The 16892-nt window shown below is 39.4% G+C and overlaps 2 protein-coding genes across 5 annotated transcripts in view; one reads left to right on the top strand and one right to left on the bottom strand.

Moving 5' to 3' along the window:
• Nucleotides 1-404: 404 nt before the first annotated feature.
• Nucleotides 405-15932, bottom strand: GBP5 (guanylate binding protein 5). 3 transcript variants are annotated; one of them, XM_054477210.2, is made up of 12 exons: nt 13480-13972; nt 12187-12294; nt 10795-11003; nt 10160-10287; nt 8831-8940; nt 8407-8603; nt 7797-8039; nt 6140-6420; nt 5182-5394; nt 4127-4229; nt 3662-3843; nt 405-2261 (listed from the first exon to the last, which is right to left on the bottom strand). In XM_054477210.2, exons 3-12 carry the CDS (start codon nt 10982-10984, stop codon nt 2148-2150), a joined length of 1761 nt encoding a protein of 586 aa, XP_054333185.1. In that variant the 5' UTR covers nt 10985-11003; nt 12187-12294; nt 13480-13972; the 3' UTR covers nt 405-2147. The 3 variants fall into 3 exon arrangements, with proteins under 3 accessions (XP_054333185.1, XP_054333195.1, XP_063509005.1); XM_054477220.2 differs by having other exon boundaries at nt 13887-13972; XM_063652935.1 differs by lacking the exons at nt 12187-12294; nt 13480-13972 and adding an exon at nt 15565-15932.
• The window catches only part of GBP6 (guanylate binding protein family member 6), a 100006-nt gene continuing 97113 nt past the window's right edge, over nt 14000-16892 (top strand). Inside the window, exon 1 of one of the 2 annotated variants that reach the window (XM_054477201.2) lies at nt 14000-14082. In XM_054477201.2, coding sequence (XP_054333176.2) covers nt 14001-14082 — 82 coding nt within the window. In that variant the 5' untranslated portion in view covers nt 14000. The remainder of the gene's footprint in view (nt 14083-16892) is intronic. The other variant, XM_054477185.2, reaches the window with a different exon arrangement.

The following is a 16892-nucleotide window of genomic DNA, read 5'->3' as shown; positions in this document are numbered from 1 at the left end:
AGCACCACATCCTATCTGATATGAAAAATTCCTCATATTAAAGCTCTACAAAGAACAGTAAAAAGAGCAGACACTAAAATTTTTCTTCTTTTTTCTGTATATAAGTAAACCATATTTTGGGTGATAAAAAAATTCAAGCTCCCATCGTATTACCTAAGTGGAAAATTCCTTATATGAGTAAGTACTTATAAGGGAGAAAAACAGAGCTCTATGTAATGTTTCTATAATTTAAACAAAAAAAATTTTACTGGAGATATACAAAACAAAGTAACAAAAAGTACATAAAAAGATGTAATAAAGTGTGTTTTAATTCTAGTCTTAAAGCAATTCTTAATCTCCTTAGGGAAATTCAGTCTTTCTCTATAGACTTTTAACTTTGAGAAAAATACAAACAAAGGAACTGATTTATGGTTTTCCAAAAATGTTTTTATGGTTAAAATCTGTACAAATATATTTATATAAGTTACATATTTTAAGAAAAATCAGTCATTTTTCATATATAATTGCAAAGAATTAAGATCATTTTTTAGCATTATAAGCATTAAATTAAAGGCACTCAGATTTTTGGCACATTATATGGCATTCCTTATACCACATATTTATAAGATCTAAAGGATTATAAACACATTACACATAATAATTAAGTCTAATATAAATTGTTTCAGGTTATAAAATGCCCTATTTGAGTTGTGCTCTTGGTGAGGGTGAACAGAAAAGAAAAGGCTTCTTCTTTAGCCCTTAAGCCTGTGATACAATTTCCATGCTGGTAATTCCTTTCATCTTCTGAAGAATCTCTATTTTATTATAACATGATTGGCTTTCAGCTTGGAATTTCTCTATGCAGATTGTCTATTGACAGTGCCAAGGAATCATCTCACTGTCCATAGAATAGCAGCCTCCACCCAGCTGAAAGCTGCACATTGTTTCCACTTTACCATTGGTACTTCCCTCTGATGGCATCCAGCACACGACCATTGGCCTGGGTGATGCCCAACTGAGCCAAGACTTTGGTCAAATTCCTTCCGACTGAGCCCAGTTAGGGACACCCTGCCCCCAGAGGAATATAACAAGCCCCCTCCCCTAGATGCCCTGCAGCTTATTTTTCTTCCAAAAGGTCGCCCCCACCCCAAGTTCCCAGAACTTAGGTGCCGCTATAACCACCCCTAAGCTAAACCACATCCTGGTACCCTGAGCCAGGTGGGGGCAAAAACTGACAAACTGCAGGATGTGGCCGTACTGGGAGGAAAAGTCCCCAAAATGGCCTTGCCCCACCGACACCCCCGCACACACACACAAAACCCCTGCAGACCTACTTATACCCCTTAGCCTGTAAGCCCAGCGGCTGCCTCCTCTGATTTCTGTGGAGCAGCCCGGCAGGTTAATAAATTTGCTTGCCAGAGTTTGGGTCTTCTTGTCCTTTCTCTCAGCTAATCTTACAAGCCCATGTGCATAACTCCCTCTAGGTCAGCGGTCCCCCAACCTATTTGGCATCAGGGACCAGTTTCGTGGAAGATAATTTATCCACAGAGGGTTGGCGGGGGTTGGAGGTGGGGTGGCATTATTGGTTTCTGGTTTATATTGTTCCACAAGGATCACACAACCTGGATCTTTTGCATGCACAGTTCACAATAGGGTTCCCACTCCTATGAGAATCTAATGTCACTGCTGATCTGACAGGAGGTGGAGCTCAGGCTGTAATGCTCACTTACCTGCTGCTCACCTCCTGCTGTGTGGCCAGGTTCCTAAAAGGCCACAGACCAGAGCTAGTCTGTGGCCTGAGGGTTGGGAAGTCCTGCTCTAGGTAACATAATCCCCTTATGAGAAATTAGACAGATGGCATTGAGATGCAAGGGAAAGCATCTCCTGATGAAACCATCCCAATATCACGCATAAATGAAGGCAGTGATACAATGTCCCTTATACAATTTATAGTCTCTTAAAGGAAGCAATAATCATTCAAACTATTGGACTACTGGGATGTACATTTTACCAGATACCAGCATCATAATCTTATAACTCTATATGAAAGTTTGAAAAAATAATTATAAAATTTATTTAAATGTTGATTGTCCCAAGTTCTACAGTTTCTTGTTCTGTTGTGTCATCAGTGACAAAGAGTAAAAAAGGAAACTCCCATATTTAGCACTTTAGAGTAAAACACATGGATCATTGTTATTAACAGTCCTCTGGGCATGCTGGAGCTCATTGAGAAGGCTTCTGTTTTGAGCTTGGAATGTTGTGCTGAGCCGTGCAGCCTCTTCCTAAAGAGTGATAAACAGAAAGTAAGATCAAGCTTCTTACTGATTGCCTAAGTCACTCACTTGTCCTTACTTCTTTTCATCTACAGTAGCAATAAACAGTTCCTGAATATCTCTCTCTTCCATTCACATGCATCTAACCTATTTCTGTAATTATTCATCCTCCTTGTCTTTCTCTAGCTCCAGAAATGGTCATTTCTCATCCCTGGAATATTGGTGTCCCCAGGATTCCAAACCAAAGCTCCCTTCCCCCTTAAACCACACAATTTCTTTGGGCAATCTTAGTCACATCTTGACTTCAATTCTCATACACACACAGGAGACTGTCAGATATCCTTCTAAGAGAAGAGGCTGAAACAAAAACAGTATATCTAAGTGACATCGGAATCAGGTGGGCTGTCCAATCTTTAGATAAGAGAATTTGTTCCAGATCACCACAGAAGTAGGAGAAAAGAATGAAGACATAAATAACCACATGTTGCTCATACTGCTCTTTAGGAAGGAGCTGCAATCAGAAATATTTTAGAGTAACTTCTGAAAAACTAGTACCTACAAACTGGCAAGCCAAGGGGAAGAATTAGGATGTCGTTTGTCTCATTAGGGTGCTGACATAGGAATTTTACACCAGGTCTGCAGAAGCAAAAACATTGCAGATTCCACTCATTTGGAAGGCAATTTTGTTAATATGCTAGGCTTGTGTGATATTTGCATTGATTATCTCTTTGAAACCCCACTTATCTCATCTGAAAAATGAGGACACAGTAGTTCTGCTTTACAGTGAATGGATTAGATGAGATAATGCATATAAAGTGCTATGACAGTGACTGATAAGTAAGAACTACTGGAGAGTGCTTGGTAACTACTGACAGTGATTGGTAAATAAAACTAAAGGACCAGATGAAACAAACTGGCAAATTAAAGGCCTTCAGAACAGAGATGATCAAGGCAAGCACAGGCGCATAGACACAGTAACATGAAATCAAATTAACAAAGTATCTATGACCAAAGCAAAAGATCATTCAGGACAATTAACAAGTCAACAGGAAAGACCAGTTACTGCAGCCTAGAAATGCCTTGGTTTTTATTTAACAACATATAGTGCTTACTCTGTATCAAGCACCATTTAAACACAAATATTAACTCATTTAATTATCAAAATAACCCTATAACATAGATATCATCACTGTGTCCATTTTACACAAGAGGAAAATTAGGCACAGAGGTGATAGATAACTTGCCTAAACCATGTACTTACCAAGAGGTGGGGCTTGGATTCATACCCAGGCTTTCTGGCTCCAGACTCCTTGCTGAGAGCCACAAGATCTTGCTGCCTCTCCCTCTTTGCCACTGCTTCATACTCTCATCGTTACAGGGAGGGGAGAGATGAAACAATTGATGAATACCTGCATCCGTTGTTCCTGCATTTTCTGTTGCTCTGCCAGCCAATTTTGTTTGGCTATCTCCATTTGTCTCACTTGTTCCTGATGGAGTCTCTCCCTCTCCTGCATCATTTGCTGGTTCTGCCTTTGAATCGCCTCCAACCTTTGCGCTTCAGCCTTTGCAGCTTCTGCTTTCACTTGTGCCTCTGAGGAGAAAAAGATAAACTTCTCCAGGATTAATGTGCCTCTTCCTTCTTCCTCCCACTTTTGTTTGTGATTGTTCCAACTTCCTGGATAAAATTCCCAGGGGTTGTTTTTCCCTTCCAGGTAACCACAATGCAGGATCATGCCACAGTCAGATATGCTTGAGGAGCTAAGAAGCATCTTTGCCATTCTTGCTCTAGTTTAACATCCCATGAGGGCCAGGCCAAATTTATTTAAAATTTATAGATTTTATTCTATCTTGCATAATTTCCACTTTCTTCTCACCTTTCTTCTTTTTTTCCTTCTCTGTGAGAGCCTGGTCAGTCTGTAGTATTGCATGACTCACAGACTCCTTGGACTTTAAATATTTCTGTAGAACTTCTTCAGCCTAGTAACCCCAAAAACATGCAGTTAGAAGCAGGAAATGGTGATTAGGAATGTTGTAAACATCTTTGTCTTGTTCCTTCCAGCATCTACTCCTCATAGGAGAGGCTTGTCATAGGAGAGGCTCCATAGGAGAAGTGGAGCCTATACAGGCTTCCACCCTGCACTTGGTGGAACTGCCAATTGAGACAGGAGAGGCTTGTGGAACACCCGCTCCTGTCACAAGTTTGGGCATGACTCCATAGTCAGTCAGAGCATGCAAGTCCACTAGATGCAAAGGACTTGTTCACAGGGAGCAAAATACTGCAAAGAGTATGAAAATTGATGATGCTTTTGTGTTTGAATGACAGATATATGCTGGGGAAAAGATGCTGTCTTTCCCCTGAGACTGAGGGCAGTAAGGCCTAGTTAAGCTTGGACCTGTTGGTGTCATCTTTATTGTCACGTGGGGTGAGGCTGCCTGGAAATGAAGCCAATAGTCAGGAAAATGAAACAGAAAAATGACAGAAAGAAGGAAGGAGGAAAAGGGATAATATTGTTTAAAATTCTGAATGCATCTATACTTGAAACTAAATTAAAATCTTTTGCTTTTAGTTTGTGTAAGCCAATGAATTACTGGTGTTTCTTGGGTTAGTTTCAAGTATTGGCATTCTGTCCAATGTAACCAAAAAGGCCTCTTTGTTGCAATGAATGTTGGTCACAAAGCAAGTCTGGTGATTATGGTGATGGTTCAATTTAATCCCACTGCCACCATTAGATATAAATTCTGTGTGAGGAACACCAACACCAGGCACATTGTTTTTCCATAAATTCTTATTCAAGAAAAGGATTACTACTAGACAGAGACATAAACCTCATCTGTGTGCCTGTATACATGGCATTTTTCCTGTTCTCACTGATTTTTCAAAGAGGTCCCTCAGCAATTCTCCACAATTAATAGGTAGAACTAGGGATACCTGTATTCCTTTCCGAGGCTCCTGATAGTACTTTGCCTTCAGTTCTTCTGTTTTCTGAATGAAGAGATTATGGCCTCCTGGCTTAGAATAAATTCCCTGCTTCACTGCTTCTTCTAGAGGACCAAAAATATCCTTAAGTAAAGCCAAGCAATGATCTGAGGATGCTTCTGAGTTCCGTTTACAAATGTCATTCTGTTTTGCATCTAGTAGAGTCTTCAAAGAGACAAAAACCCATGGAAAAGATGTTAGCAATACTTCAGTATTTCTGGAAATAATTCTGAAAAAGAATCCATATTTTTTTCTACAAACTTACAGCAAGACACATATAAGCAAGACTATATCCTTTCCACCAAACCTGGAAAAATTCCAAGGATGATACTCTATAGAAAAATGACATTTACTTTTGGGTTTGAATCTCTTGTTATTTCTGCTTTAGGTGTAATCTTCATGCCACAGACCTCTAGCTTCATGCTTTAATTTTAAATGCAGCCTACTAGTTTACAACATTCCTTCCAGTATTTCAGTGTTTTACTTGGGATTTCCAATGATAAAGTTCAAAGCAGAATAGTTGGCTGGAATGATATCAACTTATTCTATTAATCCTGGATACATCATATTTTAGTGGATTAAATTGGTAATTCTATATGCTTGATTAATAAAAAAGAAAATTTAATACTTTGTAAATGCAATTGGCCAAAGACAGAAAATTAATTAAAATTCGGTTCATGGGTATAACATGGTAAATGTATGCATATGGGAAAACTTCAGAATCTACAAGGTCCAGAGTAATTACATGTTTGTTCCTTTGTTTTCAGAATAAAAGTGGTATCATGGCTATATATTGATTATTATTTTCCAATCTAGTATTTTTTTTCTTAACTAAGTCCTATTTTATCATTCAAAGCAATACTTTGTCTTCTTGACATTAATCTCCATGAACTAGAAACAAAAATATCACCTCCAATTCTTTCTGGAAACTTTGGTCTACATCCTTGAAAGAGTTTTTCATGAAGATTTCAATGGCCTCCCTCTCACTGGTCTTGTGCAGGTCCAGCAGCTCCTGGAGGGTTTCCATGGGCAGCTGCACTTTCTGGCCCATTTGCTGGTCATAGTGAGCAATGGCCTTTTGCACTGCAGCTGAGTTCTCTCTCTGAGCCAAGGCCAGGACTGCATTCTCTATGCAAGGCAGATCCCCACTGCTGATGGTATCGACATAGGTCAGCACCAGGTTCTTTAGACCTTCATGGAAGAAAGAAACGTTTATATTATTTGCAAAGGAAGAAGACATGATCGATATAGTAATTTCTGAGAATGTACATTTAATAGTTGCATTGCCTGAAATTGTTTAGCATTATGGACAGTAGTCAAGTGGCCCAAATAAGTTTATTTGGGAAATTGTGCTATCAGGAAGCCAAGTTTTTCATTCTTTGGGAAAGGAAACTGTGTTCAAATAAGAAAATAGAGGAAATTTCAAAGTGTTTGTGATAGTCTACAGTTCATCCTTCTCTGATGGAGAAATGAGAAGATGATCATATAAAAGTCAAACATATTCATTTGGCTACAATGCTATATAGGCTTCTATCTCTTCAATCTTCCCTTTTTCCCTCAGCTTTCTGTTCTCTTCAAAATTCCTTTTTCTTTTTATTTATATATATATTTATTATACTTTAAGTTCTACGGTACAGAATTCCTTTTTCTATTTCACTTTAGTATAGTTAAGCTAGTATGAGAGCTACCCTCCTCTTAAAAAGTTTGGGAGGCCGAGGTGGGCAGATCACGAGGTGAGGAGATCGAGACCATCTTGGCTAACACGGTGAAACCCCATCTCTACTAAAAATACAAAAAATTAGCCAGGTGTGGTGGTGGGTGCCTGTAGTCCCAGCTACTCAAGAGGCTGAGGCAGGAAAATGGTGAGAACCCAGGAGGCGGAGCTTGCATTGAGCCAAGATCGCACCACTGCACTCCAGCCTGGGCGACAGAGAGAGACTCCACCTCAAAAAAAAAAAAAAAAAAAAAAAAAAGTGCAAAGTAAGCAATTTAAACCAGGTTTCTCTTAATGTTTGTTTGAACTTTCCTGTTTTACCTCCTTGTCATTTGCACACTATTGTTTCCAGTCAACTTCCTTCTATAATGTAGCAATTATTTACACAGAGTTCTTAAGAAAAACTAGGCCCAAAAGTCTGCTTAGATTTTATTTAGGGTTTTAGACAATTTGGGCCTTTGTTTAAAGTTTGTTATCAACCAAATTTCACTTATACAGGGAACATGTATGTCTTGTTCATCTTGTGCCTATCAAATACTGTGACACATAATAAAAATCCAACGTATTTGTTGAACAAATGCTGCCAGCCCATGTGGATTAATCCAGTTCAACAGATCTTTAATTTTATCTTATCTTCAGGTTTTGTTCCTATTTTATGTAACTTTAAAGGTATTACTACACACACTTAGTAATATGTGATACCCACTGAAACTTAATAAATATGATATATATGATTTTCACAGTAGCAATTGCCTATGCATTTGTCAACATGGACAATGCAAGGATAATCTTATAAAAAGTGTCCCTTATAGTTTACATTAAGCTGAAGGAAAATCCTAAAAATAATACTCACGAGATCCGTTGACCATGATGCCACCTGGAAGAGTCTTGGTCATAGAATGGCTAAAGATGTAGGAACAGAATTCTGTCACTTGTTGCACAAATTCAGGCTCTAGCTCATCATCAGGCAGTGTTTCAAGTTGGGCAAGCTTTTTTTGGTGAGCAGGTAAGTCAAAGATAAAGCATTTCTTTTTTGGAAAGAACTTCTGTATACACAGACGGGGCAAATTGAAATTTCGAACTCTTTGATCACTACCTGGAGAATAAAAAATAGGATTTATTTAGCATAGACTTTGCATTCATTTTCATTTATTTACCTCAAATAAATGTCCTTCCACCTGATGTCACTTAGATTAATATATCTTCATAAACTCTAAGTAAAAAGAAAAAAGGTAACTAATCAGGGAAAGTAAAAAAGAAAAGAAATTTGTTCTAAGAACAAGGAAAAATGCAATTTAATATTGAATCTACTTGTTCATTATAAACAAAAATATTTATTATTTATTTTTTAGGAGAGCTGGGTGAATATATATAGAAAACCATAAATTTAACCACCTAAACAAAAGAGATAATTTCTTAGATTACTTTTTAAAAAATCTTTCTAAAACTGAAGTCCCTGTTACCTTGCTTTGGCCTCAGGGAATTCTCCAGGTATTCATCTGGTGTGACAAGTTGCCCATCTATTTCCAGGCCTAAGCAGAAATCTCTCAGAGTCCACACTAAGTCTGGAAAGAAGCTCGCAGAGTCAGCAGGATCTTCAACCCTGTCAAGGTTGGCTGAGTTTCTTGCCTTGAGCAGATCTGTCAGTTCTGTCACATTGCTGAGATGCAATTAAAGAAAACTGGCAGAAATAGGATTGCATCTAAACCCATACTTAATTCCATTTTCCCCCAAACCTTTATTTTCCCCTATGAGTGCTCCTTTCTTTGTATTTTCAGTGTTCATCACGTTTCCATTTTTGTGATTCACAAAGTCTCACAGACACGCAGCTGGTAAATAGAGGAGTTCTGTCGGACTTTGGTGCCACCCTATACCACAAAAGGATACTGCAGTAGGTCGATAGCACCCTGATCAATTTTGTTCACAGTATTATACACAAAGGTGCTGCTCAGTAAGAGTGCCAGTGCAAAGATCTGGATATCATTCTTGTTGTCAGCCTAGAAGTCAGACCAAATCTAAGTCATGTCTCATGGGATTCCCAGATGAGCTATATTTAAAAATAGGCTCTTGTCATAAATGTTGAACAAGACAAAAAAAAAGATTGTTAGAAATATTAACTTTGAATAGTTCTCTTAACATTGATAATTTTATACCGATCCATATCTTATTAACTTACCAGTCCCTCTACATACTTGCAAAAGGGATAGTTAAAATTAGTGGGGTGATCAGAGTACTTAAAACCAAGATTTTCCAGCATATAAAACAAAATTGGCCTATATACCCAGTACATATACCTATTTTATTGAATAATCAGTATCAATAATGCAGTTCACATTAATGATCTTATCGAATTCTAAAAAATAGTGCTGTGAGATGAGTTTATAGTTAGTATCTCCATTTTGTAGGTAAGGAAACTGAGGCTTAAATTGTGGCTTATCATCTTTAAATCGTGGCTTATCATCTTTAAATCCTGGCAAATCAAAAACAAAGAAAAAAAACACACAGAAAAAAAACAATGGAAGTTCAAGAGAAAGATCCACTTGTGTGCTGGAGCCAACTGATACCAACTCATGACAGCAAATTGTGTGCATGTCTTCCCAAGTCTGAGTTTAGTGAATTAACCTTGGTAGCTTGAAATCAATTATGATGGGAGTATTCAGAAAATAGTCAAGTGCTACAAATCATGGTTGTTTTTGTTTTTGTTGTTTTGTCCTTGAGCTGGTTGTTAAGTACTTACCAGCATATAATTAGGAAAGGCCCATGTATCTACTGTTTTTAAGTAGTGAGTTGAATAAGAAAGACCAAAGAAAAAATAAAACATTTGGAGAGACTTACTTCTCTTATCAAAGTCAGAAAGCTACAAGTGCTAGAGCTCTGATTGGAACACAAGTTCATTTAAGAACAGAACCCACTATTAAGTAGTATAATCTACAGGATCAGGCTTGTAACAGTGATTTTATATGCATCATGTTTATGCATTTGCGTTAATTGCCTAGCTCAACATCAACACTGCTCTTCTAATACTGATTCTGGCTTATAAATGTATTTTCTCACGTCAGGCTTCCAAACTCTGAATAGTAAAAATACAAAGGAAAACAATGGGGGATATACATTGGTCAAGTGGAACTACAAATTTAGAAAAATAAACCCAAAATCTCCCTGTGAAGAGACTGTTCAGAGATTAGGAGGTTATAAAAAGGAATCCTTCTTCCTCACCTTCTCGACATCTCCCAGGCCCTCAGTGTCAAGCAGAACTAATGTGTGATTTGGCCAGTTGGGATGAGGCACACACCATATCCAAATTCCCTTGGTTTGAGACTGCACGGTACATGCAACAGAGAAGCCTGGCAGGGGGAGTGAGAGGTTGTAATAGAAGAGAAACTCTGGAAATTGGGGATTTGCTTGATCATTTAGCTAGAGTTTAAGGAAAGCAAGATGAGGAGATAGCAGAATGTACAACCAGTATTGATTTGAATGATGATGCAGAAATGGAAAAACAATATCAAATACCATAGGTTGGAACTTTGATATTAAAAAAAATTATGCTACTAAAATGTTGCTAGTTTATAATTATGTATATGGGAATTACTTCATTGATGTCTTACTCCTTACAAGGAGAATATATTATACATTTTACAAGAAGAAATCAAGGCAAAGAAAAAAAAAGAGGTGATATGTCAGGAACAGAGAACTGGTCTTCATCTTCCAAAAGATAAAAAGACCAGCTGTGACCTAAACATTGGCTTTTAATATTCATCCTCATGTCTTACTCTCTCCTTGCTTCCCTGTACTGGATGGTGACTGTGTGAATGGACAGAAGGGTTTGGCAGAGCTTTGCTGGTACCACTCACCCTTGTTCTTCCCAGCCAGCTTGTTCATCAGGTAGGATTTGCCAGTGCGATAGAGGCCCACAATCGCTACCACAACTACAGGTTGCGTAATGGCAGACAGGATCTCCAAAGCTTCCTGATTAACCTTCAGCTGCTCATTAAAGTTCTCGATGAGGCACATGGGGTCTGACATGTGGATCTCTAAAGCCATGTCTAGGATGTTACTTTGCCTGCAAGGGAACAGATGGGATAGGCTGGAATTTCTAGTGTTTGTTTAATAAGCAAAGGAAGTCATTCTGCTTACTGAACCTGGGGACATACTACTCCCCAGCATTGCCTAAGTTTCTGGAAAAAAAAATGTTTTAAAATAAAAAGAGTCCTATAAAATAAAGAGACTTTATTTTAAAATAAAAATAAGTCCTAGGCCCTTTATATGTCTACTATAGGCCATTCTACTGGTTCTTAAATATTTGATAGGCATACGAAAATCCATTTCCTGCGTCTAACCTACTAGTTTGAATCTAACTCTTATTCCATTGGTTTTTGGCTTAGTTATGTTTTTTAGTTTTTACCTCCCTGGGTTCCTATATTAATTCTTTATGATATTCTTTATTAATATATTACACTGTTCATTTTACTTTGTGTCAGCTTCATTTTTTCATAGTTAGATCTATGTCCAGTCAAATTGCATTACATTAAATACTACCAAGTCATTATGCAGCATTATCTAACAAATCATAGTTGTTTGCTTCTTAGAGATATATTTAAAATTTTTTACATAGTTACTAATGTGCTTTATTAAACCAAAACTGCAAAGCATGATTATTTTATGATTGACTGAATGAGTAAAACAACTTCTTTTAATAATACTTAACCTGTTTTTTTCTAACTTCTGAGCATCAATCCCTATAACCTAAAGAGTCTCTGGTTAAAAAAACATTTTGAGCTATATGAGAAAAAGCAAATGCCATAAAAAATATGCTTTCCTACTTTGCCTTATCATAAAGAATAGTTTTCTTCCATTTTAAAGGTGGTTATTTACTAAAGCAGCTAAAACTTCAGTATCCGCTTGACGAGTTCTTTCACTAAAATCTTACAATGAAAAGGTTTGGATTCTCCATCTCTTTACTAGCAGATTTCAAAAACTGTCATTTTACAATTATGAAGACCCATTCTCCCTGCTTCCTCATAGCTAATGCCCTGGAAATCATTATGTTGACATAAATTAAAACAGAAACTGCTTGGCGGCAGAAAATAGAAGCTCCATTTGCAAATGGTGTAGCACTAGGACATGGGAGTCAGGAAATGCCTAGTGCAAGCCTGACCCAGAAAGAGGCAATTCTGCAATAAATTTAGAGACTCAAATGCCAGGTCTCTTCTCATTCTAATCTACTTTCAATGTAATATTAGTACCTTATATTTGTAGAATTCTTGTTGCCTGATTTGTATGCAGCGGAGGCCAGAATAATTTTTACACTAGAAAGACACGGGCACCTTGAAGTGATGATCTACAACAATTAGCTAGAAAAACAAAAGATACATAAGCCAAATCTATAAGCAGATATTGAGAGCTTACAAGATCTTATGCTTTGGGATGATATCACTAGTGGGAGAGGTAATGAATGTGTCTGAGTGTTCAGACTTTCTTATGAATGACAATAGCATTGTATATCTATATTAATAATAGTATTTTACATGTTGTCCCCTAATGTCATCTGGATAGCATCTTTAATGCTTTTAGTAAAGCCAAATTTCTAAAACATCATTGCAGATTTAATGTGTTCAAGCCACAAACATAACTGTTGCTCTGTTATTCATAACTTAGTGTTCTGGGATGCATTCTCCCTGTTTGAGCCCTATAACCTTTGCAAATAAAAACAATGCAAGAATGGTTCAAAATACACACACAAAATGCACATTTTGCCCTTGCATTAAATTAGACTTGATTTCCAACCCCAGCCCTACAACTGGCTATCTGTATCTCTGTGGCATTTCACTCAATTCTTTCAGCTTGTTTTCTAAAAAAGTAAAAGTAAATAAACAACGATTTATTAACATCAGTATAACTGCTGGCTTATGAAAGAGAGACAGTGAGCTGCAGGAGATTTTAAAAAGTGCAAAGAAGGAAAATTCCAAAAAAAAAAATACTAAGAGAAAATGCTCAGAAGTGGTAGTGGAAGGATTTCTGAAAGAAAACAGCTGTTTTCAGCCATACAATTCTAGTTTGGGTTTTGCGCCTGCATTTGTATATGTAGTTGTTATTGCTTGCTTTTGCTTATTTTGCATAGTTTTTGGTTTGAATTTCGAGGAAAAGGAAAAGGCTCTTATTGGGGATATAAATGGAAATCAAACTAGTACAAAATGCTTGAAGTATGTGTCATGGTAAGAAATTCAAAGGAGAGAACTTCAACGAGTGAACAGTTGCCAGACAGTATTGAGGGGTCCAGTTGGGCAACTGTTAAATTAGGTGATTCATAATAGTAAAGGCAATAGAGTAGTAGAAGCAGAACCCAACACAAAAGGGGTTAGTTAAGTGAGTAGATGCCAAGAAACCAACATGAATTAAGTCAGGGCTAATGCTAAAGGAAGAAATCTACTTTCAAACAAAGTACAAGACTATGACTAAAAATACATTACTGTTTTCATGAAACTTCTCTCCGGGTTTCAACATTTTTTTCTTGACCTTAATGTTTGCAAGCTACTTACATTGCATCATATTCATTGTTCTTTCTCACGAAAATAATAACAATCATAGTTCTTGAAACTTTCATGCTGAAGTTCAAGTCAGTTTAATCAGATTTTATGAAGGACGAAGGTAACTTAAGTGGAAATTATGATTCCCGAATAAGTCATAAAATTGCAAAGGAAGAAAAATAATTTGAAGGCATTTCAAACTCTTAGTTTAGTCACCACACACATTGGTGTCTAATTAAGCAGGAGGCAGACACAGCTGGTACTTAATGAATTCTGCTGCCTGTCTGATAAGAATACAATTTATTCTTTACTGAGGTCTGATATACCACATCAGGCTAAGCTGCATCCTATCCTTTGTAGAATGTTTTTAAAACCAACTGAATCTTGCAAATCTCTTCCACCTCTTGCCCCAGTCTTACTGTGTCCGGAATTGGTGGGTTCTTGGTCTCACTGACTGCAAGAATGAAGCCACGGCCCCTAGCGGTGAGTGTCACAGTTCTTAAAGGTGGCGTGTCCGGAGTTTGCTCCTTCTGATGTTCGGATGTGTTTGGAGTTTCTTCCTTCTGGTGGGTTCGTGGTCTGGCTGGCTCAGGAGTGAAGCTTCAGACCTTCGCGGTGAGTGTTACAGCTCTTAAGGCTGCGTGTCTGGAGTTGTTTGTTCCTCCTGGTGGGTTTGTGGTCTCGCTGGCATCAGGAGTGAAGCTGCAGACCTTCACGGTGAGTGTCAACAGCTCATAAAGGCAGTGTGGACCCAAAGAGTGAGCAGCAGCAAGATTTATTGCAAAGAGTGAAAGAACAAAGTTTCCACAACCTGGAAGGTGACCCCAGCGGGTTGCCACTGCTGGCTCCTTCTCTTATCTGGCCCCACCCACATCCTGCGGATTGGTCCATTTTACAGAGAGCCGATTGGTCCATTTTACAGAGAGCTGATTGGTCCGTTTTGACAGGGTGCTGATTGGTGCGTTTACAATCCCTGAGCTGGACACAAAAGTTCTTCACGTCCCCACTAGATTAGCTAGATACAGAGTGTGGATTGGCGTATTTACAAACCTTGAGCTAGATACAGAGTGCTGATTGGTGCATTTACAAACCTTGAGCTAGATACAGAGTGCTGATTGGTGCATTTACAATCCCTTAGCTAGACATAAAGATTCTCCAAGTCCCCACCAGATTAAATAGATACAGAGTGCTGATTGGTGTATTTACAATCCCTTAGCTAGACATAAAGATTCTCCAAGTTCCCACTAGACTCAGGAGCCCAGCTGGCTTCACCCAGTGGATCTTGCACTGGGCCTAAGGTGGAGCTGCCTGCCAGTCCCGCGCCATGCACTGGCACTCCTCAGTCCTTGGGCGACGGATGGGACAGGGCGATGGATGGGATGGGGCGCTGTGGAGCAGGGGGCGGCACTCCTCAGGGAGGCTCAGGCAGCGCAGGAGCCCATGGCAGGGTGGGGTGGGAAGAGGGAGAGGGGAGGAGGCTCAGGCATGGCAGGCTGCAGGTCCCCAGCCCTGCCCCACTGGGAGGCAGCTAAGGCCCCGTGAGAAGTCTAGCACAGCAGCTGCTGGCCCAGGTGCTAAACCCCTCACTGCCCGGGGCCGCTCCGAGTGCAGGGACCGCCCCCAGTGCAGGGTCTGCGGAGCCCAAGCCCACCCAGAACTCGCGCTGGCCCTCAAGTGCCGGGCGCAGCCCCAGTTCCCACCCATGCCTCTCCCTCCACACCTCCCGGCAAGCTGAGGGAGCCAGCTCCAGCCTCCGCCAGCCCAGGAAGGGGCTCCCACAGTGCAGCAGAGGGCTGAAGGGCTCCTCAAGGGCCGCCAGAGTGGATGCCCAGGCAGAGGAGGCATCGAGATTGAGGGAGGGCTGCGAGGGCTGCCAGCACGCTGTCACCTCTCATTATCTTGATTATAAAATCGGAAGAAGAGGTATTTTAGAGCTAGTAAGAAAGCTGCTTCCATGAGGGACTGGGCACGGTGGCTCAGCCTGTAATCCCAGCATGTCGGGAGGCCAAGGCGGGTGGATGACGAGGTCAGGAGATTGAGACCATCCTGGCTAACACGGTGAAACCCCGTCTCTACTAAAAATATACAAAAAGTTACCTGGGCATGGTGGCGGCCGCCTGTGGTCCCCGCAGTTTGAGGCAGGAGAATGACTTGAACCTGGGAGGCAGAGCTTGCAGTGAGCCGAGACTGCGCCACTGCACTTCAGCCTGGGCGACAGAGCGAGACTCGGTCTCAAAGAAAAAAGAAAGCTGCTTCAATGAGAACTTGCTAGGAGTTCAAACTCTCGTCGTTTACTTTCACTGTGGTGATTTCTCGTTTACTTTTTCTTCACTCAGTCCTGGGGTTTTTATTCTTCCCACCCCGTTTTCCCTGCTCGAAAAAGGAGACAATTTGAATACAAAATATGGAATAACAGAAAGGGGGATTTTTGAAAGTTCTCTATAGGAAATAGAAACCAAAAGGAAATTCAGTGACTAAGCCAGATGACAAAGGGAATTTCCCAACTGTTGCCTAGTGTGGATAGGCTGGATGTATTTGAGCTGACTTCTTGGAAACTGCATGTTTCCCAGAAACTGCAGAGAATCCTTTGAGTGCCAGCCATACTCCTCCCTGCTTCCATTGTTGTTACTAGAAGAGAAATTTGAGATCTTTCACAGTTGTTCAAAGTATGTGGTATTTCAAACCTAGCTTGAAATATGTTGACATTCATCTCCAGTTTGGGAGCAGGCCAGGGGAAGAGCTCATAAGATTTTTGAGGTCTATTGTTGCGAAATGTTAGAGCTGCTCACACAGGACTAAGTTTATTACTTTCGCAGTAGGTTCAGTAGCTGAGAATTTTAACTCACAGGCAAGGACAAAGTTTTTGGCACTTAGTACACAATGAATGATAACAAGGATATTATTTATTAGACATTTGTAATGCCCTGGACAGGTTTCACTACTTTGTGTGGATTATTCTATTTTAATTCTCCCAACAAATGTTTTCTCCCAATTTTACAAAAGCTAGGACACAAGGAAATTTAGTAACTTGCCCAAAATCACAGAGCTGCTAATAAATGGATCTTAAGACTGAAACCCAAGCACTTTATTGTAGTCCTTTTGTGTTTGCTGAGTGAATCATCATCATCATCATTATTATTGTCCCTTTTTAATAAATGGACTCTAAGATCTGGACACTAAATATCTCATATTATCTTGGTTTCAATCCTACAAGACAATTTATTTTTCTATCTTTATTTTACAATGAACAGAGTGGCTGTTAGGCTGTATTTTTGGAGCTTTAGTTCCTAGACAAGGATTTGTGAGAAAGGGATATTTATTTGGAAGGTGCTCATAAGAAACGGGGTAGGACAGTGGGAAAGTGAAAACTGGAACGGAATGAAGCCAGTGACTGGGAACATATCTAGCAGGTTTTGTTGTGGGAA

Source organism: Pongo pygmaeus, chromosome 1 (genome assembly GCF_028885625.2).
Source record: "Pongo pygmaeus isolate AG05252 chromosome 1, NHGRI_mPonPyg2-v2.0_pri, whole genome shotgun sequence".
In the NCBI taxonomy this organism is placed as follows: Eukaryota; Metazoa; Chordata; class Mammalia; order Primates; family Hominidae; genus Pongo; species Pongo pygmaeus.
Note: the sequence above shows the minus strand (reverse complement) of the source record. Positions and strands in the feature narration are given on the sequence as shown.

Bases quoted from the DNA above. Each gene is read 5' to 3' on its own strand.
- GBP5 (XM_063652935.1), bottom strand. The intron at 6,421-7,796 runs GTGAGTATTATT...TCTTCCATGAAG, and splicing joins CATCATGGTCAACGGATCTC to GTCTAAAGAACCTGGTGCTG. The intron at 5,395-6,139 runs GTGATATTTTTG...GTCTCTTTGAAG, and splicing joins GTTTCCAGAAAGAATTGGAG to ACTCTACTAGATGCAAAACA.